Source organism: Nicotiana tomentosiformis, chromosome 10 (assembly GCF_000390325.3).
Source record: "Nicotiana tomentosiformis chromosome 10, ASM39032v3, whole genome shotgun sequence".
Lineage (NCBI taxonomy): Eukaryota > Viridiplantae > Streptophyta > Magnoliopsida > Solanales > Solanaceae > Nicotiana > Nicotiana tomentosiformis.
The window spans coordinates 41600316-41624134 of NC_090821.1; the positions used below are offsets into that span (position 1 = coordinate 41600316).

Sequence of the window (23819 nt, forward strand, 5' to 3'; positions counted from 1 at the left end):
AGTGAGTAAAGATTTGAAGAGGATTTCATGGATCGTACGAGATTAAAATACCCACGTAAGTGAACCACATTGAGATGCTATAAAATACGGTCATTGAAGTACAGTATCACCCCTAAGTGGATCAGGGAAATCACTTCAAATATTCCTCGATGCAACATAAGCCCTTGTGGCAAGGTATGGCGTAAGAAGTTTCAAGTTATAAGTGGTATATTGTAAATTAATATGAGGTAAATTAACAATGGATGGACAAAAGTCACAAAGTATGAGATCAGATTAGGCCACCATTCTTAAGATGAACAATAATGAGGAAGCATTAAATAATTTAGATTTATACATATGGGATAAGCAACGAAAGTAACCTGGAATTCGGTAGCAGCCCTCTGTAACGATAAATCAAGGTAAGGGTTATGGCATAGTATGACCTACCTAGGTGCAGTAAAGTCATAGTGATGGATAAACGAAATAAGGTATAGCAATATTCGTGAGTTCAACAAAGTACCGAACGAAGAATTTCGGTATACCCAAAAATGCCCAGAGGGACATCTTATCAAACTCTATATATGTTTACGAAGTGAAGCCTAGAGATTGGCTAAAAGCTGGAGGAAAAAAAGAAAGAAGAGTCGCATAGGCGTACTTACAAGAAAAATGCCGTACAAGATGCATGACAGAAGGTAGCAAGAGTTACGAGATTGGAAGAATCCCGACCACAGACTGTGGTATAAGAAAGAGACCTACAGGTGGGAATACCCTAGACTTTGGATTTATTCACAAAACAACTGCCTAATATGGCAAGGAGAGTACTAAAGTATTCACAAGGACTATAGACTATAATAATGATAAGTGCATCAGTCAACATTCGAGGACGAATGTTCCAAAGAGGGAAATGATATTACACCCCATGTTTTCGTACATTAAAGTTTCGTCGTAAGTTAATCGACGTAAGTTTGGGAATGAGATTATTTTGAGATTACAAGCCTTATTATATTTCAAACATATAATGAGTAAATTCGTGAAGGTGAGAGGGTAAGAAAATCGAAGAAAATGAATTTCCGTCGAAGTTTGTCATGTTGGGATAAATATGGCCTGAGCTAAAATATCCGGTATTTATAGACTAGTGCCATACAAAGTACCACATGACCATGATAGTAAGGTGTATAAAGTATGTTGAAAGTGAGTGGTATTATAAATAATTTGAGATAATTCTTAATTATGTGGGTAATTGGTTAATTATCGGATAGCGGGATATTACCTAATTTATTAATAAATTAGAAGATAAAGATTTAATATCCTCAACCCCACCCCCACGTGTCAGCAAGCCACTAAACCAAACAAATGACTCTTACTCCCTGATTAGGTGGCAACCTAAAATGCTAGTTATAAGACACTTCAATACAAACAACCCTACCACCAGATATGATTTCTTACCAAATTCCTACAAACGTGAGATTTGCACATTAGCTTTTGCACATTTACTACAAGACACTACAATTTAGATGTCAGCTTTGCACATTAGCAACGTAAATGCTTACAAATTCCTACGAAATTCCTACACATTCCTTACAATATACCACAATCAGGCGTTAGAGATTCTTACAACTTTTTCAACAAAATGTCTCGCAATCAAACAGTTCCAACAAAAATTATTAGCACATAAGCAACGTGAGATTTTGCGATTCTAAAGGAGTACGGTGCAACCTCTTCCAAAAATATCATACGGAATTTTCCCTACTCCAGGTTTGTTAAGGCTATCCCTTCTTTCTTTTTGGCATGACCCAAATGATACTGAAAGAAACGAGCAAACGCACAGTTTCTATAAACAACTCTATTCATAGAAATATTAGGAGTGTCTATATTCTTGATTCCCCATGTGAATTATTATTATGTCTTCTGTTCATGGGTCTCAGAAAAATACATATTGGATAAAATTTATCCGACAGGCATATTATTTTTATGGCATTTCGAGAAAATATTATTAACGTATTTCTTATGCATTTCATGCATTTATACATATACATTGACCCATGATCAGATGGCATTATATACGCATATATATGTATATTATATGTATATGGGATATGTGAAAAGGTTATGGCGTTATATACGCACCACCACCTGATCAGCTGGTATACATTGATGATTTGCCCACAGTGGCCAAAATGATATGATGGGATACCCTCAGCAGCTTGATGATGTTATGAACGCATATACCTATGCATGGTATGACATTTATACGCATATGCATGACATTATAAAAATGAAATGATTCACAGAGCTATGCAGACGTACATGTCGAGTCTTTTACTCCATGTTTCTCTCATGTCTATTATTTACTGATTTTCATTCCTTACATACTTGGTATATTATTTATACTGACGTCTCTTTGCCGGGGGACGCTGCGTTTCGTTGCCCGCAGGTCTCGATAGACAGGTCGAGAGTCCTCCGAGTAGGTAATCCACTCAGCGGAAGATGTTGGTACACTCCATTTGTTTCGGAGTTGCTTATGTGATCAGTATGATTAAGACATGTACTGATTAGTATGATAGGGCCCTACCCCGGCCTTTATGATATTTATGTACTCTTAGAGGCTTGCAGACATATGTCGTGTACGTGAAAGATTGTACGGCCTTGTCGACCTATATTTTGAATTTATAAATAATGATGTTGGCCTATTAGGCTCATATGTCACGTGTATATGATGATGTAATAAGAAAAATACGTTACGTTGATACTCGGTTGAGTATAGTACCGGGTGCCCGTCGTGGCCCATCGGTTTGGGTCGTGACATTGTAGCTCATGTTCACACTCAAAATGGCCTTGCAGAGTCTTTGATTAAACGTCTGCAATTGATAGCAAGACCGTTACTCATGAAAACGTAATTACCCACTTCTGTTTGGGGTCATGCCATTTTGCATGCAACAATGCTAATCCGTTTTAGACCGATAAATTATCATAAATATTCCCCGTTGCAATTAGTTTTGGGTCATGAACCTAATATATCCCATCTAAGAATTTTTGGATGAGCTATATATGTGTCTGTAGCACCGCCGTATCCCACCAACATGGATCCCCATACAAGGTTAGAAATATATTTTGGGTTTGAATCGTCCTCCATTATTCGCTACCTCGAAACATTAACGGGAGATTTGTTCACTGCTCGATTTGCAGATTGTCGATTCGATGAGGCATTTTCCCCAAAATTAGGGGGAGAAACTGGTGAAATCAAACGGGAAATTTCGTGGGAAAATCCATCATTATCTTATCTTGATCTATGTGCTCAATTTGTGAAAACGAGGTGCAAAAGATTATCCATTTACAGAAAATAGCAAATCAAATGCCAGATGCATTTACGGATCTAAAAAGGATAACGAAATCACATATCCCTGCAGAGAATGTTCTAATCTGTATTGATGTCCCTGTTGGAAAATCTTCTAGTGTCATAGCTAATGAGTCAAAAGCATGCCTAAAGTGTGGCAGACCATTGGGTTGTAAGTATCGAAATCCTAGAAAAAGAAAAATAAATGATCAAGATAACACTACAAAAGAGTCTCATAAAGAAACCCATGATTTAACCAAAAATAAAATTCATGAGGATGTCGATAAGCCTGAGACTCAAGAAAATAAGAAAGTATCAATAAATCCAATCGATATTGAGACAAATTTGAATCGATTGAATATAGTGGTGGATTATGTCTTTGCATACAATGTTGCATCTAGCATTATGCAAGATAATGAGGATCTTAAACCTCAATCTGTTGGAGAATGTCGACAGAGATGTGATTGGCCAAAATGGCAAGAAGCAATCCAATCTGAGTTGGATTCACTTGCGAAACGTGAAGTTTTTGGGTCTATAGTCCAAACACCTAATGGTGTTAAAACTGTTGACTATAAATGGGTCTTTGTACGTAAAAGGAGTGAGAAAAATGAGGTACAAAGATATAAGGCACGCCTTGTTGCACAAGGATTTTCACAAAGGCCTGGTGTCGATTATGAAGAGACGTATTCTCATGTTATGGATGCTATAACGTTTCGTTATCTCATTAGTCTTGCTGTCCATGAAAAGCTTGACATGTATTTAATGGATATGGTTACAGCCTACCTATATGACTCACTTGATAATGAGATATACATGAAAATTCCCAAGGGATTTAAAATGCCTGACGTACATAATTCAAAGTCAAGGGAAATATTTTCAATCAAATTGCAAAGATCTTTGTATGGTCTAAAGCAATCAGGAAGAATGTGGTATAACCGCCTTAGTGAATATTTATTAAAGGAAGGTTATATAAATGATTCCATTTGTCCATGTATTTTTATAAAGAAAATAACATCGGAGTTTGTTGTACTTGCTGTATATGTTGATGACATAAACCTTATTGGAACTCCTACAGAACTCCAAAAGGCAATTGATTATTTAAAGAAGGAATTCGAGATGAAAGATCTCGGAAAGACAAAATTATGTCTCGGTTTGTAAATTAAACATTTGGCAAACGGGATTTTTGTTCATCAATCTGCCTACATAGAAAAGGTATTGAAACAATTTTACATGGATGGAGCACATCCATTAAGTACTCTGATGGTTGTTCGGTCACTTGATGTGAATAAGGACCCATTCCGACCTCAGGAAAATAATGAAGAGCCTCTTGGTCCTAAAGTACCATATCTTAGTGCAATTTGTGCACTAATGTATCTTTCTAACACTATAAGGCCTGACATAACATTTTCAGTTAATGTCTTAGCAAGATATAGCTCTACTCCTGCAAGGAAATATTGGAATAGAATCAAACACATATTGCGGTATCTAAAAAGAACTACCGATATGGGCTTATTTTATGGCAATGATTGCAGTCTCGATCTTGTTGGTTATGCCGATACTGGGTATTTATCTGACCCACACAAGGCTCGATCTCAAACATGCTATGTGTTTACATGTGGAGGCACTGCAATAACTTGGCGATCGACTAAGCAATCAATCGTGGCTACTTCATCTAATCATGCTGAGATAATTTCTATTCATGAAGCAAGTCGAGAATGTGTATGGTTGAGGTCTGTAATACACCTTATTCGAGACAATGTGGTTTGAAGTGTGACGAACTACCCATAATTTTGTGTGAAGATAATGCAGCATGCATAACTCAATTGAAGGGAGGATTCATAAAAAGAGATAGAATAAAGCACATTTCACCAAAGTTATTTTTCACACATGATCTTCAAAAAAAATGGTGATATCAATGTTTAACAGATCCGTTCAAGTGATAATATGGCCGATTTGTTCACCAAATCTCTACCGACGTCAACCTTCAGGAAACTAGTGTACAAGATTGGGATGCGAAGGCTCAAGGATATGAATTGATGCACTCATCAGGGGGAGTTAATATGCGGTGTACTCTTTTTCACTTACAAGGTTTTGTCCCACTAGGTTTTCCTTGCAAGGTTTTTAATGAGGCAACAAAAAAAGTGTATTCCTAAACATGTGTACTATTTTTCCTTCACTAGGTTTTTTTTTTTTCTAATAAGGTTTTAACGAGGCGCATTATCTATGGACATCCAAGGGGGAGTGTTATAAGAAATATCAAATTATGGTGGATGTCTACTCTTCCTCCATGATTTTCATCTCAAATGCTTAATGACATGTTCAATGACATATTTTCTATGTTTAATGACATATTCAATGACATATTTTCTTCACTTTCCATACCTATATAAAGGCCTTGTAATATAATAGATAGAAAAATACACACAATTGAAGAAGAAATAAGAATCTCCTCTCTTTCTCTCTATATCTTTTAGCTTGTTTTTTCTGGTTCCATATTGTTACTTTGAATTATATTCAACAAAAATATGGAGGAAACTGTTGGTATGGTAGGGCACCAATAGAACTGTACAAAAAATTGGGAGATGAAATTGAATGGACGATATCACATATAATTGGGAGGAGCTCACGGACTAAGATATATAGGCTGATACTTGCTGGAATCATCTATCACATATGACACGAAAGAAACTGTAGAGAGTTTCATCAGAAGAAAAAGGGCTCTGAAAATGTAATTAGGTTGATCATGCAAGAGGTACCCTGCAGAGGAAGCTTGAGGTCACAACTAATGAGATATATGCGGAATCTTAGTTACTACCCATAGTTGTATACTAATTAAGTATAGAAGGATAGGAGCTGAATATTGATTATAGAATTGGTCTTCAACTGAGGTTGGGCCTTCTGTACAACACAAGGTTCAATTATACTTGCACATTCTTTTTTCCTTAGTAAATTATATACTTAATTACCAAAAACAATATTGGTCACCATTAAATTTTTACGAACTAAATGAAGAAAAAAACAACCTAAATTCCCGATTTTGAACATGTGCATGCACTGAACTTCGATAAAGCCCAAAGTAGACTTTTCAATTGGGACTTTTTCGTATATATACAAAAAGTTTAACCTTATTTGCCTAATTTATCTAATTTTTTCTATTTACAAAAAGTAACTAAATTTTTTTATAAAATACATATAAATTTGATCAAAATCTATAATTTATCTACAATTTATATACAAATTGAATACAAATATTTTGTACAGAATCCAGTCAAAAACTATAATTTACATATAATTTATATACAATTTGTATACAATTATGTTAGTTATATATATTTTATATGCCGTTTCTGCACCCGACATACAAAATATATACTCATCAAGTTTCAATATGAAATTCTAACCAAAACCGCCTCGTAATTTTCTCAAAATTGAGATATAATTTTCAAAGGATATTTTCAATCATTTGCAACAATACTCAATCCAAACAAATAATAATTTTGCAAAATTTAATTTTCGAATTCAAAGCTTTGAAACTTTTTAATGGCTGACAATAGAGTTTAGACTCATGTCTTCAATTTCGTTGGCCCTTAAACTAAACTGGCATCCAAATTAGTAGAATCCAGTAGTCTAACTTTCAGCTTTAGATAATAGTTATCATATTGCAATCATCATTCAAATTTGAATAGGAATTGGTGTTGTTGGCAAGCATATTAATGGAATCAAAACCATAATAACCACGACTTTTGTTTCAGGTAATCTCAGTTCTGTATGATTGGTTTAATGATTTTTATGCTATGTCTTCTTTTCTTTCCGAATGAACATTTGCCAATTTATGCTAATTATAGATTAACAATGTACTTATGACTCTAGGCATGATCTGGTTATCCTTTGAGAAGTAAGCTAAACGGGTGATCTTTAAGGAAGATTGGAGTCTAATACATTATTTTGTATATAAATAGTAAACTGTATATTAATTTCTAATTAAATTAAAATTTCAATAGTAAGAATAAATAAATTTTAAAAATATTATAAATATGTAAAAATCTCTTTCCAGTTTCACCAGCAGAAGCCCAATATTATTTGCAACTTAATCTTTTACTCTCTTTTTTTACGTCTTTTTCATTCTCTATTCTAATTTGTTAGGAGAGGTACACTTGGAGTAAATGACAGGTGAAAGAAGGGAATGGTGAGATTGAACCTTGCCCCAACATATTACACCACAAAATAAGAAAAAGTACAATTGAATCTGTACATGTAGTTTATAAATACGTGGATTAAGTTGGTACGATTAGTAAATAACGAAGAATAAAGAAAATAAAACAAAGATAATTTAGGAATGAACTAACCTGAAATTCATATTGATTCCACCGAAATCAAGGATAATTGGAAAACTTTGGCATTAGCCTTGTATAAAACTTAAGAAAATGAAAGAATGATTCTAGTATTCGTGTGTCTTAACAATGAGTACAAATGTTGCTATTTATATCTAAATAGAAGGAGACAAGGTCTCAAAATTACTCTCTCTTAAAGATGAATAAAACACCTCATGATAGCTGCATTACGTTGGGAATAAATAATGTGATTTTCTGTAACGGTTGCTCCTTTAATGCTGATCTTTTCAATCGTTACTTTACTTTCAAATTCTCTTCCTCAATCCTTGCGTTCTCGGAATCTACACGATACAGGTCACATGATTGTATCTGGTATTAACTATCTGCTGACTCATTTTCACCCTGTCATCACTGCTATATGTCTGCTTGAGAGACGTCCACGTGTTAACTGCAAATTTTACCCAATATGCTATACCACACTAAAAAATTTATATAAGAAGATTTTTAAAAAGTGCTAGAATATCATATGAGAGATTTGAATTTCTGATCTAAAAGAAATTTTCGAATCCCCTTTACTACAATACTAAACTTTTTGCTTATATCAAAATGAATTAAGAATTCAAATTCCACCCGCGATCTACACAATATTAAATTCACATATATCTATTCCAACTGAATTGATAATATGACGTAGCTAATCAAGATTCCAAGAAAGTACATTATGATCTAGCATTATTTGCTGAGAGAGTTTCTGGATTTTCAAACTTTCAATATACTCTCGCTCATCACAAAGTCCCAATTGATTTTAAGTACGTTTAGAATAAAGGGGGTGATTTTACAGAATACAACCATAAAGCTAGGGAACACATTCTCTAGCCTAGTGGAGAAATAACTAGTGGAAGAGAGGAATAAATACTCAGCAGAACCAAGCTCTTCTTCCCCTGAAAGAGTACAAGGTGCAGGGGAGCCAGGACTTGGCAAAGGTGGGAGGCCTCCCCCATCCTAATGGATAGCATTGGCTTCTGGAACACCAGAGGACAAAATAAACCTACCAAACAATAGGAGATAAAGATGTTCATTCATAATGCTAGGGTAGCGGTATTTGGTCTTCTGGAAACAAAAGTGAAGAGAGCAAAAGCCCAACAAGTCTCTTTTTACCTCTGTCAAGGCTGGTCGTTTGGCACAAACATATCCAAACATCCAGGTGGAAGGATATGGATCCTATGGAATCCTATGCTATATGGAGTCAATATAATCAAAGTAACAGCACAACTAATTCATTGTGAGTTACACTATAGAGGGGCTGATGAAACATTACATGTGACTATGATATATGCATTCAATGATGTTACACTCAGAAGAGATCTTTGGCGGGCAATTAAATATATTCATGATCAGATAAAAGTCCCCTAAGATATAATTGGGGGCTTTAATTGTGTTTTACATAAAGAAGAGAGAATGGGAAGCCCTGTCACAATGGCAGATATAAGAGACTTTAAGAAATGTGTTGAGGATTGTTCATTGTTGGACCTTAAATCCACTGGAGCTTTTTTCACATGGACAAACAAGCAAAGTGGAGGGGATATAGTACTCAGTAGAATTGATAGAGTAATGGTGAATGCTGGGCGGGGACTAAACCTACCTGCATCAGTAGTACATTACAGGAATGAGGGGTTGTTTGATCACTGTCCAGCCATTATCAGTTGGGACAATGGCAGCTAACCAAAGAATAAATTATTCAAATACTTCAATATGTGGAGCTTGGCCCCAGACTTCAAGGAGAAAATAAAAGCAGGGTGTTGGACTAATAGGAAGGCACTAAGATGTATGAATTAGTAGGAAAATTAAACAAAATCAAACATACATTACAAGAGCTGAACAAGGACAGGTTTAGTGAGTTTGAAAGGAAGGAAGATGATGCAATGCAAAAGCTTCAAAAGTGCCAAGAAATAATACAATTGGATCCATGCAACATCTAATTGATAGTTGAAGAAACTAACCTGTCCTGAGAATGTAAAACTTGGAATAATGCTAGAGAGAAGTTCTTGAGGCAAAAATACAAAGTACAGTGGCTGACTCAAAAAGACATGAACACAAAATTCTTTCATAGTATGATGAAAGTAAGAAGGAACTCCAATAGAATATTCTATATTGATAATGTAGAAGGACAACATATCAATGATCTAGAGGGGATAACTAAGGCATTTACAACCTTCTATGAAGGGCTGTTGGGAACTAATAAAAGGAATATGGAGCATGTATGAAGCAGCTTGGTAAGACAGGGTCCTATTATTTCTGCTATACAAAGAACACAACTAGAAGAGCAATTCAATGAGAATGAAGTAAAGAAAGCATTATGGGCTATTGCTGGAGATAAGGCACCAGGCCCAGATGGCTTTGATAGTCAATTCTTTAAAGATGGATGGGAAGTTGTAGGGAAGGATGTGGTTGAAGTTGTGCTAGAATGTTTTTAGAAACGAAAAAATGCTTAAAGAATAGAATAACACAGTAATTATATTGATACCAAAGAGTGCACATGCATCTAGTGTGGGGGATTACAGGCCAATAGCATGTTGCAATACAATCTACAAGATTATATCGAAAATACTTTGTAATAGGCTCAAACTAGTCCTCCTTCATCTAATATCTGATAGTCAAAGTGCATTTGTAGCTGGGAGAAGTAATGTGCAGAAGATTCTCATTTGTCAAGATTTAGTAAGACTTTATAATAGGAAAGCCACTACCAAGAGTTACTTGATTAAAATTGATCTCAATAAAGCATATGATTCAGTAGAATGGGGGTTTGTGGAGGAAATGTTATATGCTATGAATATTCCTGTGAAATTCATTAATTGGGTGATGAATTGTATATCTACAACACAGTACAATATTGCTTTGAATGGGGACTTGTATGGAAATATTCAGGGCAAACATGGATTGAGGTAGGGGGATCCATTCTCCCCACTTATTTTTGTCATTTGCATGGAATACTTCTCCAGAATAATAAAGAGAGTAGCAAGTATGTCAGGCTTTTTGTATCATACAAAATGTCAAGGGTTGAAGCTAAATCACTTATGCTTTGCTGACGATGTCCTTTTATTTTGCAAAGGGACTTACCAGTCAGTCTTGATGATGCTAAGAGGTCGTCAGTCCTTCTCAAGGGCTTCAGGATTATGCACCAATGCAGGGAAGTCTAATATTTTCAGTGCCAATATGGATGAATAATGCATGATGGATTTATGTGACATAACAGGATACCAGAGGGGGTCTTTACCATTCAGATACTTGGGTGTTCCAATTTCAACTAAAAAGCTCACTGTCGTAGAATGTGAGATATTGGTTGACATGATGACAACAAGAATTAGAGTATGGAGATCAAGGCACCTATTATATGGAGGTCGAGTGCATCTTATTAACTCAATGTTGATGCATGTTCACACATATTGGGCTTCCATATTCCTCCTACCTAAAGCAATTTTGAAAACAATTATAGCAATCTGCAGAAACTTTCTATGGGACGGGAAGGATGTGAGTAACAAAGCACCACTGGTAGCATGGGATGGAATGAGGCTGGGGTGGTATGGAATGAGGCTGCAATAACCAAGTATGTATGGAATATTGCATGCGAGACACATGATCTATGGATAAAATGGATAGATCACATCTTGTCGCGCCCCATTTGTTTCTCTTCTCGCGAAAAAAGGGCTTCGACATTGTGACAACTCCTTTTTAGAATGGTAGATAGAGTGTTAAAGGAGAAGAGTCGCTGCCTAACGATTTTTAAAGGTGCGTTAGGGCACCTATTACACAAATAACTCTATTTGACTAGTCAACGTCACTAAAGATCGGGTAAGGGCTCAAGTTACCTCAAAGAGAAGGTATTAGGCACTCCTCGAGGTCCACAACTGTTGGTCCCGATCGAACTTAAGATTATGTGGATTATGATTAAGTTAGGTGATCAAATAAATAAAGTGAGTTCAAAAGTCACAGAACTTTATTACAACATGATTAATACAGATCTTAGTGCGAACATGGGAATACAACTATTTAGATCGAATAACAACATATAAAGAGGAAGGGGGGTCCGAAGTTTTTTTAACCTAAAGGATCACCCCGTGCAACATAAATAATACTTCTTAACTCCCTCAAGATGGGGTGTTACACATATTATTCAGCGGGCACAGACTATCATCTTCAGCTACCCGATTACTATAATAAAGTTATTACCCAAAGCACACTAATTCAATTATAAGTCGTACCTGATGTATGCACTACCCGTCCTATACCTATGGTCCAGGAAGTATTGGACCTCTATTTTAGGTGGTTCTAGACCTCACTTAGGCTGCTCAGAAATATTAAAACTAAGCGACATAAAAAAACACATTGGACTTCAAATATGGCAATTTAAGGCTCAAGTTTGCCTCCATACTTAAACAACAAATGTACGTGAAACATGTTTTTCATGTTAGGCAATTCAGAATTAAGGAACTTAACTCCCTATAGGCATGATTTCTAGGTGACAGGCATCAAGACACGCAAGCAGATTCAGGAACCAACGAGATTCATAGACAGGATTGCATAGGTTATTACACACTGGTTATTGAGAAGGCAAATTTCTTAATTACTAGCCCTATAATTGTTGCGCCTAGGTGAGTTATGTGATAGAGGGAGATGAAATTCAGAATTACACATACACTTGATAATGGCCTAAGTGGGTGATGAACATAAAGGGCGACATTACCAGTTACTAAGGCGAGCGGTGGCATCCTATAGGCAGGATTTCGAATGATTAACAATTGAGGAGTCTGATTTTATTGCTAGACCTTATAGGCAGTTTTCTCAAGGTGAAATAAGCAATACCATAACAAATGATATGATTAGAGTCCTATAGGCACGATCTCTAGTAATGCGAATTAACAGGAAATTCAACAATATTTCCTACGGGCAGGTTCTCTAATCAACATGTAGCTACAAAGATATTGAGACATTTGAGTTCGGACATTACTAATAAACAAGCAGTGCAAGTGTGTGTGTTTCCCTAATGGAATGCTTTCTACAGTGTACATAGTGAACGAACAACATAAGGCAAAGCATCATTCAATCCTATTGATATATTTTCTACCCATCATACGTTAATATTAGAATCTACCCCATCCCCTTTTACTAACATCTATATTGTTTATACAAAGATTATTATTACATATCCAAAATAATAATAAATTAATAATATTACATGGCAATAGACAGGCCTATAGCAGGCCCAAATAGAATAACTAAATACTTAGCCTTATTGGGCCTTCAAAACTTCTGGCATAGCGGACTTAGACCTTCAACAAAGAACCACACGATCACAGGTCCATAGGGGAGTTCAGACCCCTTTCAATGAGCCATAACATCAAATATTACATCACTTGGAGCAACCAATATAGAATACAGTACATGATAGGGAAGTAGAGCATTAGAGATAGTTTGGAGGTTAAGAGGAGTGACTAGGGTCGAGCTCCTAGTGCGTCAGAGTTCACAAGGGCCTCAATTGGACCCTAAGCAGTGCTCGCACTAGGGAGGCCAACAGAGAACCTAGGTAGCCTTGGCTTTCAGCCGGCTAAGAATAGGAATTCAGAATACTTACGCAACAAGTAAAGAGAATGGACAGAAATTCCCAGAGTGATCATACAGCATAACTGGGCAGGTAGACCAGCAAAATTCAGCAAAGTTCAGTAGCAAAGCATCATATAAACAAACATTATAGGAAAAGGAAAACAAGTTTGCAAACATACCTAGATTGCACTAGTTGACATTTAAGGGCCTAAATTAAGTCAAGTCTCTCCTATGGCCATATCAATACTTGGACATAATGGAGGTATACATATATTGATTATTACAGAAATGAAAAAGTAGCAAGTGAACCAAGGCATACTGAAAAAGCATGTTAACCTAGGAGCAAGGTCCTAGTTAGTTGAAATAGAATGTTTGCCTTTAGAAAAATCAGGGTAGCAAGACACAAATTTAAAACAGATTTTTGGGCAGTATTACAAAAGGCACTCCAACATACACAAGACTTAGTAAAAGTTCATTCAAGTAAAAGTTAGGGCATTATCTAAATACAATAGGCAGAAATAATATACAACCACAATATTAAAGTTCAAAATTAACATGTAAAGATGTTAGAGGGTGCAGAACTAGTCATAGGAGATAGGGAATTGCAAAGTGCAAATCATAGTGTGTCATGGCATGAACAGTAAACTACTCCCATGCGTCAATTAACACAGAATGACATAAAGTTGAACACCATCATAGTTGAACCAAAATTCAGATACATATGCAGAAAGAAGGGAAGAAAGCAAACATTATGGTTGTTTAAACACTAACCAGTAGAAGAATTAAAAGAGTGCAGAGTGTAATAGAAAAAACCCAAAATCCCTGATGCTTCAGAGTTCGCAAGAGCCTCGAAAATGAGCTCTGATCAGTGCTTGCACCAGAGAAGGTTATTCAACAATTTCAAACTGTTTTAGGGTAGTAAGTGAGAAAGTTGTGAAAAACAGTAGCCGAAATTAAGGTTCAGAAATCTCTCCCTTAAGGGGTTTCATGAGAGGGTTTTATATAGTGTAGAAATCAACCAAGTAAACAAGGAAAATAAATTATTCTAACACAAATAAGGAAAGATATACTAGAATCAATTAGAATCGATTTTTAGGGCGTGAAACAAAGAGGTTCAGTAAATCAACAGGGAATAGAAATTATCACGCAAATAATACTAAAAATAGAGGAATACAGAAGAATAAATAGAGAATAAGAAAAATATGATACCAAAAATCATTTAGAGACAGATTTAGGGCAAACTAAAGTAGAAAATAGGGAAACATGGAATATTAAAAATAAATAAGGAAAATAATAGTCAAACACAGAAAAGGAAAAGTTTCAATCAAGAATCAGTAAGGAACAAGGGATAAATTCAAACCCTAGTTTGAAAGGAAGCATAGATAGTTGAAGATCTCGCTAAATCGGGCCATATAGAGTGCATATAGATGAAATATTGTCTAAATCTCATAGATTGAAGGCGGTGGAATCCCGTTTGGGTACTGGTACTTGCCAAAATTGGGGCAACTACCATATAACATCATAATATTGCAGACAATAACGAGGTAACACATAAAAGGTAAGTAAATCATAGAGGGAGTCCATGATTTACTCGGATTTGGAGAAGATGGGGGAGGCGGCTAGGGTTTCTGAAGGAAGGAGATGGGAGGTTATAGAGGCGGCAGGCAAAGGGTGAATGGGGGTTAGGGTTAGGAGTTAGGTTAGTTAAAGGGAGGGTTTAATTGTGGGTCGTTGATCTTGAGAGATCAACAGTCAGGATTAAAAGAAAACAGGGACGGGTCGTGTAAAGAAGGTACCGACCGGGTTGGGGTTAGTGGGTTATTTGTGTTGGGCTTGGGGTAATTGGGCTAAGGTCTAGGTAGTTTTAGGTCCGAAAATTGGCCTGTTTTGGGCCAGCTATTAAATATACGATAATTATTTTTAAAATAGTTTATAAAATAACTAATAGATAATAAAATGTTACTTGTGCAATAAGATCACTGAAAATAATAAATCAATATTATAAAAATATAAAAATGATACTTCGGCATAAATAACATAATAAACGCAATTATTTGTAAAATATAGGTCATTATTGCAAAATTAGATAAATAGCTTAAAAATGCTAATGCAATTATAAAAATAGAAAAGAAATGTTTGAAACATGTATTATGGATGAAAATAATAATTTTTGCTAATTAAGTCATCACAAAATAATTTAAAGGATAATTACTAGATATTTATATAATAAAAATATAAGAAAATTAATTTATGGAACATTATGGAAATATGCTTGTACAAGTTTGTAAACTACCTCATGATGCAAATATGCCATTTTCAAAGTATATATGTATTTTTAAAAATATGAGGGAAATATTGGGTGTCAACAGATGCCCCCCTTTACCCGGGAATGATGAAAGAGTTGCCGGATAAAGAAATGATGACCGATTTTGACCGAATGGGGTGATTTGAAAAAATGGAGGTCAAACCTAATTCCTGATTTGCCTACATATCCCTGGTATTACGAGAATCATGCCGTGTGTAGTTCTGGATCCAACGGCGAACGAAACCGATGGAGTTGTGATAAGAATGGTCGAATGTTTCGAAAAGGATCTTTTGGGTAGGATATTATTGTAAGTAACGGACAATTTTAGATGGGGTCATGAATATGAATTTTGGATGTTACGAGTGTATGAGGTAAATGTTCGAACAGTCATAGAGTAAAAGGTAGTCAATTACTGGTAGTCGGTTACGTTTGAAGCAATCGAAGGATGTGAATGCTGTGAACGGAAACCGGAGCGATGATTTCTCCCATTTGTAGAACAGTTACCTCCTAGATTATCTACAAAACATAAAACACAGTGCGTGCAAATATATATATATGGGTTATTGCGAAAGTTTAAACATGATGCAAATTTCCTTTTGGACCATGAAGATTGTCTTTGGACGAGGAGGATGATATCCTTAGACCATGATTTCCTGGGCCATGAAGCGTATGACAAGGGATTCGCAGGCCATGAAATGGTGTCCTCGGGCCATGAGGATGGTGCCTTTGGACTATGACACCTTTGAATAATGATGTGCAATTTTAAGAGATCCTCAGGCCATGGAATTGTGTCTCCCGGTTATGAGGATGATGCCTTCAGACTATGACACCTTTGGACAAAATGGCGATATTTCAGCCTATGAAATGCAAAGATAGGATGCTTAGTCATGTGTGGGGATGAGATAAGACAAGGCTTAGTCTCGTGTGAGACGAGGGCAGTGCTTAGCCCTGGGTGAGAAGAGGATAATGCCAGGTTTTAGATGGCGTAATGAAGAAAGCATTCAGTCTTGAGGAAAAGGCAATGCTTAGCCTTATGCAAAAAAGGGTAGGCAGGGCTTAGCCTCATGCAAAATAGGAGACAATGCTTAGTATCATGCAAATAAGGTAGTGCTTAGCCTTGTGCATGAAAGGCAGTGCTTAGCCTTATGCAATTAAGGAGGCACGACTTAGCCTCATGCAAATAGGAGACAATGATTAGTCTCATGCAAAGAAAGGCAGTTTTTAGCCTTATGCAGTTAAGGAGGAAATGCTTTGCCTCATGCAAATAGGAGACAATGCTTAGTCTCATCCAAAGAAAGACAATGCTTAGCCTTGTGCAGAAAAGGAAGTGCTTAGCCTTATGTAATTAAGGAGGCAGGGCTTAGCCTCATGCAAATAGGAGACAATACTTAGTCTCATGCAAAGAAAGGAAGTGCTTAGCCTTATGCGGTTAAGGAGGCAATGCTTAGCCTCATGCAAATAGGAGGCAATACTTAGTCTCATGCAGAGAAAGGCAGTGCTTAGCCTTATATGGTTAAGGAGGCAAGGCTTAGCCTCATGCGGGAAAACAATGAGTGATAGCAGAGCATTTCTTAGCTGAAGATGTGTTTGCGTTTGGCAATTTTGTCATTATGAAGGTAGTGATTCTGATGTGTGTATGTATTTGCGCATATTCCTGTTATGTTCATTGTGCCTACATCCAAAAAACAATCGTGTGTTTGCGGGGAAGGATGGTCCGTTTTAGAGACATTGCAACCTCCTTGCTTTAGAATTTTGAGGTTCTTCCACAAAATTCTTCCCCAGTTTAAAAGCAATTCTTTTACTGTTCTGTGTATGACGATGTTGGCTGAACTTGCTTCAGAATTTTGAGGGTCCTCCTCAAAATTCTGCCCTAGTTTCTGACCATGGCAAAATGAAGATTTTATTGAGATGTGACCGAACCCATAGGGCTGCCTACGTATCCCCTCTTAAATGGGAATCGGGTCAAGCATAGTTCAGTTACATCAGATGAAGAAATGTAAACAATCTAAACATAGTATCTCTTGACTGCGTCTGAGTTGATAGGTTTTGGCCAACTTTCTCCATCCATTTATGCAAGTATCAGTGCTCCTCCTGTTAGTACTCTGTGAACCATGTAGGGCCCTTACCAATTGGGTAAAAATTTTCCTTTGGCTTCATCTTGATGCGGGAAGATTCGCTTTAGCACCAATAGCCCTAGCATGAATTGTCTAGGCTTGACCCTTTTGTTAAAAGCTCTGGACATCCTGTTCTGGTAAAGTTGACCGTGATATACTTCGTTCATTCCTTTTCCGTCAATGAGAGCCAGTTGTTCATAATGACTTCGTATCCACTTTGCATCACTGAGTTCAGCCTCTTGTATGATTCTTAAAGAAGGAATTTCTACTTCAGCGGGAATGACGGCTTCAGTACCATAGCCCAGCAAATAAAGAGTTGCCCCAGTTGATATGCGAACTGTGGTACGATATCCAAGTAGGGCAAATGGTAACTTCTCGTTCCATTGTTTGTGATTATCTACCATTTTCCTTAATATTTTCTTGATGTTCTTATTGGCGACTTCCACAGCTCCATTCGTTTGTGGCATGTACGTTGTGGAATTCTTATGCTGGATCTTGAAGGTTTCACACATGGATTTCATCAAATCACTGTTAAGGTTGGCGGCATTATCGGTGATGATTGATTCCGGTACCCCGAATCGACAAATAATATGATTCCTAATGAAATGTGCTATGACCTTCTTAGTTACAGCCTTGTAAGATGCGGCTTCAACCTATTTTGTGAAGTAGTCTATGGCCACTAGAATGAATCTATGCCTATTCGAAGCGGCAGGCTCGATCAGGCCTATGACATCCATACCCCATGCCGAGAAAGGCCAAGGCGCACTTGTTGCATTGAGTTCATTAGGTGGCACTCGTATCATATTAGCATGTACTTGGTATTGATGACACTTTTGGACAAGACTAATGCAGTCTGTTTCCATAGTCATCCAAAAATACCCTGCTCTTAATATCTTCTTAGCTAAGATGAAGCCATTCATGTGTGGTCCGCAAGTTCCGGTATGTATCTCTTCGAGCAATTTGGATGCTTCCTTGATGTCGACACACCGTAATAACCCCGGATTTGGAGTCCTTCTATACAGAATTCCTCCGTTTTGGAAAAAGTGGTTAGATAACCTTCAGAGTGTGCGTTTCTGAGTATGATTTGCGTGCTCCGGGTATTATCCTTTTGCCAAATATTCTTTGATGTCATGGAACCATGGATTTCGATCAACTTCTTCTTAAACATTAGCATAATAAGCTCGCTGATTATGAATCCCTACTAGGATAGGGTCGATGAAATTCTTGTTTGGGTGTTATATCATGGAAGATAGAGTGGCCAATGCATCTGCGAACTCATTCTGGATTCTCGGAACATGTTTGAACTCTATCTTTGTGAATCTCTTCATTAATTCTTTTAAATAGTACAAATACGGCATTATTTTGGTATTCTTTGTAGCCCATTCTCCTAGAACCTGATGTACCAAAAGGTCTGAGTCACCAATTACTAGCAATTCCTGAACATTCATGTCAATGGCCAACTTGAGTCCTAAGATGCAAGCCTCATATTCTGCCATATTGTTGGTACATGTAAACCTGAGCTTTGCGGATACTGGATAACGTTGACCTGTTTCTAACACTAAAACTGCTCCAATACCTACTTCTTTGAAGTTTGTAGCTCCATCGAAGAACATTCTCCAACTGTCATAGGTTTCGGTGATATCTTCTCCTACGAATGATACCTCTTCATCGGGAAAATACGTTTTCAGTGGTTCGTATTCTCCACCCACAGGATTTTCTGCCAGATAATCTGCCAACGCTTGCCCCTTGACCGCCTTCTGAGTTACATAGATGATGTCGAACTCACTCGGTAGTATCTGCCATTTTGCCAACTTTCCTGTAGGCATGGGCTTCTGGAAGATGTATTTTAGCGAATCTATCCTTGATATGAGTTATGTGGTGTAGGCACAGAAGTAGTGCCTCGACTTCTGAGCTATCCATGTCAAAGCACAACAGGTGCGCTCCAGCAAAGAATATCGTGCTTCGTAGGGTGTGAACTTCTTACTTAGATAGTATATGGCATATTCCTTTCTTCCCGTATCATAGTGTTGTTCCAAGACACAACCGAAAGCCCCATCCAGTACAGATAAATAGAGTAGCAGAGGTCTCCCAGGTTCCGGTGGGACTAGAACGGGTGGTTTGGATAAATATTCCTTGATCTTGTCAAAGGCTTTCTGGCATTCTTCAGTCCAACTTGTTGTAGCGTCTTTCTTCAACATTTTGAAAATCGGTTCACATATCATAGTTGATTTTATTATGAACTGTAAAGAAAAAATATAAAGAATAATAGTAAATACTTAAAATAACAATGCATTAGATAAATTTTGAAACGTCAAACAAGTACGGCTCGATGACTCGAGCAATTATTTCAAAACAAAATATGCTTAAAACAAAATACTGAAAATGTCTTAGATGCTCATAAAATTGCTTTCAAAATAAATGATGTTAATTGTCAGGCTACCCAGGAACTCGACGGGTCCTTGATGGTGCAACCGTCCAGTTCTTGAGAATAACTCCCTTCTCCACGGTCTGAATAATAAGGCATTCCTCCTCCTCCTCCTCAACTATTGCACTGCAGTCCATGTCTTCATCATCCAGAAACAAATTCCTTATGCCAACCAAAACTTCGTCTTCTTCGGACCCCCACATCATGTCAGCTTGATGAAATGACTGGTGCAAATGTGGTACCGGTTTTTCTAAAGGGTAATAAGGACCACTCCACGGTGGCGACCAATTCTGATACTCGTGCCAGGTGTATTCATACCCCAAGCCCAAAAGTTGTGCCGTGACGCTTTAGCTGTATCGGTTTGGTGATCCCCTGGAGATTCTTACCGAGACCTTTGCCAGATTCATACCATGTCCATGCCAATATGCCTTCTAGATTATTGCTCTACCATTTGTCCATTTCAATTGCGTTGACGCGCTCGATGCGATGGTATGTTTCTCTACCCATCTTCCTTCTATTCTCGATGACCGGAACAGATTGATTGGTGTAAATAGGATTACTTCCATATCCATGGATGATCACTTACTGATAGTTCCATTCAAACTTCATGACCTGATGTAGAGTAGAAGCTACGGCCCCAGCGACATGTATCCAAGGTCGTCCCAACAATAGGTTGTAGGTAGCAGATATGTCCAACACTTGAAACTCAACATCAAACTAGGTTGGGCCCATTTGTAGGCTGAGGTTGGTCTCCCCAATTGTGGCCTTTTAGTACCCATCAAATGCTTTCACATTTATACTACCTGCTCGTATCCCGTGCAGGCCTTTACACAATCTTTTCAGAGTAGTTAGTGGACATATGTTGAGACTCGAACCCCCATATATCAGGACTCTGGCAATGAACTTGTCCTCAAACTGCACTGTGATATGCAATGTCTTGTTGTGACTTAGTCCTTCTGGTGGCAGCCCGTCTTCATGAAAAGTGATCTTGTGGACTTCCAACACTTGCCCTACCATGTTGGCCATTTCTCCGATGGTGATGTTATTGGGTACATAGGCTTCATTCAACACCTTCATCGGGGCATTCTTATATGCCTCGGAGTTTTGCAGCAGTGATAAAATGGATATTTGAGCAGGGTTTTGTTCAGATGATCGACTAGAGAATATTCTCTTGTATGCACCTTTCTCCAAAGGTCGTCTGGGCGAGTCTCAATGACAGGCGATTTAGATGTCGCTTCTTTGCTCGTTCCTCTCAAATGCTCGGGTGTATAAATCCTACCAGTTTTGGTCATGCCTTGCGTTGCACCTATTTCTTCCATTTTTGCCTTTCCTTTCCTTCTTGTTTTCGTAACATAATCCCACGGTATAGCATTAGACTTATAAGATGGCGTAGGTGCTACCATCACTGTGAAGAGCATTGTTACTTCAACCTCAAATAGAGTTGGTGCAACTATCTCAACTTTAATTGGTGCCTAAGTTTGTACCATGATAGGTGTGAGAGTGACTGGAGATGTTTCAGGATTATCCCCTTCTCAAATAAGTCCAATTGACCCCTCTAAGCCCCATTCTTCATCGGTCTCTATCATGTTTACCCATACACCTTTGTGATCCGGGAGAGGATTATTACAGACATTGGGTGCAGCCTCTTTTGCCTGTATGACTTTAGTGTCAATTAATATCTGAATCTTATCCTTCAAAGTACGACACTCATCAATAATATGACCTTTCATGCCTGAGTGATAGGCACATGTCTTATTTGGGTTATTCCACTGGGAGGAGTTTTCCCTATAAACATTGGGAATGGGAGTGATATAACCGGCAGCCTTCAGTCTCTCGTATAGTTGGTCTATGGGTTTAGCAATTAGGGTGTATTGTCTGGGTGGTCTGCGGACGAAATTTGATCTAGGTTTTTGGTAGTTTTGGCGGGCTGGTGGTGAGTGGTAGTATGCTGGTTGGGTGTTGTAGGTATGGTAAGTGGCGGTAGGTTGTTGGTATCTGGGAGGCGAAGATTGATATATGGGTGGAGGTGTTTGATATGTAAGGGGAGACTTTGGACTTTGGGCTACCATCACCGCACCTACTTCTTTTTTCTTAGATATACCTCCTGACTGTAAGGCTTTATTTGTGGCTTGGAGTGCTTAAAAATTTGTCACCATTCCGCTTTTCATCCCTTTTTTTATTCTTTCTCCCAATTTGATGATGTTAGAAAATTTGTGGTTTTCAATAACCATCAGTCTTTCATAGTATTGCGGGTCTTAAGCTCTGACGAAGAACTTATTCATCTGTTCTTTTTCCAGTGCTGGCCAAACTTTTGTTGCTTCAGACCTCCACCGAGTAGCATACTCGCGGAAAGTTTCCGTTGGCTTCTTTTTGAGATTCTGAATATAGAAAACACCTGGTGCATTTTCTGTGTTAAACCTGAATCTATTCATGAAATCCGATGCCATGCTCACCCAACTAACCCACTTCTTTGGGTTCTGATTGATGTACCAAGACAGAGCATCTCCAATGAGGCTCCTCATGAACAGCCTCATGCGGATTCTTTCATCCTTGCCAACTCCTACAAGCTTGTCACAATACGTTCTCAAGTGTACATTCGGATCACCAGTCCCGTCGAACATTTCAAACTTAGGAGGTTTGTAACCTTCTGGCAGTTCTACACCTGGTTTAATACACAAATCTTCATAATTCAAACCCTCAATGCATTTGCCCCCTTCGACACTTTGAACTCTGCCAGTAAGTTTCTTGAGTTCTTTCGCTATGTTCTTGATGAGTAGGTCCTTCTTGGTGGATTCGGGTATGTATAGGGTCTGTTGAGGGGTATGGGGGTAAAGTTTCCACATATATGGGATTGCTTTGGTGGACTCCGGGAATCTGGGCGTAATGGTGGTCATTGGTTGAGCTTTGCGGGTCAGCAGTAGACTGTGGTGCATTCTGAGAGGTGTGGTATGTGGTTGTTTGTGGGTATTGAGTTGGGTGGTGATGGTGTTGTTGAGGATTATGTACCAGTGGAGGGTTGTGGTTCTAAGAAGGTATGGCATATTGATGTGGTGTGGGAGGATCTTGCAGATTTTGTGTGTTTTGGGGAGGTACCGGGTTTTGGGCATTTGTCTTTTGTTGGTTAAGGTCGGGGACATTTAGGGTAAGGGAAAGTTTTGCCAATTTTGGGACCTGCTCAAGTTCCCCATGTAGCTCCAATATTTTCTATTCGAGACGTAGGACCAATTCATTCTGTGCTGGAGTATTCCGACCGTCCGAGGTTTCAACGTTCTCTGCATTGTCCTTTCTGATACCGCTTAAATCGTCCATTTTTTCTTTATCTTTGCTTCTACCTTTACGATCACTTGGTGGAGGAGGAGGTGGAGGACCTTTGGATCTAGTGTGATATGCGGATGATGCCAGTATGCACCAACCAACCTTTGGGGAATGGGAATAAACAAAAGGAAATAAAAAACAAAAAGGTAACCAAGTAAGTAAGTGATATTAAAAGAATGCTTGCAATATTGAACATGCTTTGCAAAATCATGTAACAGACACGTGTACTAATTTGGGGGGACCTCGTTGTGCCCGGGGAAGACCTAAGCGATACATAGACTTGGAGAAAATTGATGCCAATAATTGTGTCATATCATTAATGCGAAAATGGATTAGATCCATACTAAAACGATAATAATAAGAAAATTACTAATGGCATTTGCCTTATTACAGTCGAAATCTAAAACTAAGCTAAAAA

At 37.8% G+C, this 23819-nt stretch overlaps 3 protein-coding genes across 3 annotated transcripts; 1 reads left to right on the plus strand and 2 right to left on the minus strand.

Annotated features, from left to right (window-relative positions):
• The first annotated feature begins 9120 nt into the window (after positions 1–9120).
• On the plus strand, positions 9121–10590 carry LOC138900068 (uncharacterized). The gene is made up of 3 exons (XM_070186772.1): positions 9121–9317; positions 9914–10110; positions 10316–10590. Exons 1-3 carry the CDS (start codon positions 9121–9123, stop codon positions 10588–10590), a joined length of 669 nt encoding a protein of 222 aa, XP_070042873.1.
• A 7079-nt stretch (positions 10591–17669) lies between these two features.
• LOC138900069 (uncharacterized) lies at positions 17670–19487 on the minus strand. Its single transcript, XM_070186773.1, has 2 exons — positions 19056–19487; positions 17670–18314 (listed from the first exon to the last, which is right to left on the minus strand). The coding sequence occupies exons 1-2, from the start codon at positions 19485–19487 to the stop codon at positions 17670–17672; spliced, it is 1077 nt and encodes a 358-aa protein (XP_070042874.1).
• A 2854-nt stretch (positions 19488–22341) lies between these two features.
• LOC138900070 (uncharacterized) lies at positions 22342–22929 on the minus strand. Its single transcript, XM_070186774.1, has one exon. The coding sequence runs from the start codon at positions 22927–22929 to the stop codon at positions 22342–22344; it is 588 nt and encodes a 195-aa protein (XP_070042875.1).
• Positions 22930–23819: the final 890 nt, after the last annotated feature.

What these genes read in the sequence shown, in the direction of transcription:
- LOC138900068 (XM_070186772.1), top strand. Translation starts at nt 9,121, where the DNA reads ATGGCAGATATAAGAGACTTTAAGAAATGTGTTGAGGATTGTTCATTG. An exon ending in GTACATTACAGGAATGAGGG is followed by an intron (nt 9,318 to 9,913) that starts GTTGTTTGATCA and finishes TGTATGAAGCAG; the next exon opens with CTTGGTAAGACAGGGTCCTA. An exon ending in GGTTGAAGTTGTGCTAGAAT is followed by an intron (nt 10,111 to 10,315) that starts GTTTTTAGAAAC and finishes GTGCATTTGTAG; the next exon opens with CTGGGAGAAGTAATGTGCAG.
- LOC138900069 (XM_070186773.1), bottom strand. Translation starts at nt 19,487, where the DNA reads ATGCCTACAGGAAAGTTGGCAAAATGGCAGATACTACCGAGTGAGTTC. An exon ending in CAGACCTTTTGGTACATCAG is followed by an intron (nt 18,315 to 19,055) that starts GTTCTAGGAGAA and finishes TTCACAAAATAG; the next exon opens with GTTGAAGCCGCATCTTACAA.
- LOC138900070 (XM_070186774.1), bottom strand. Translation starts at nt 22,929, where the DNA reads ATGTGGAAACTTTACCCCCATACCCCTCAACAGACCCTATACATACCC.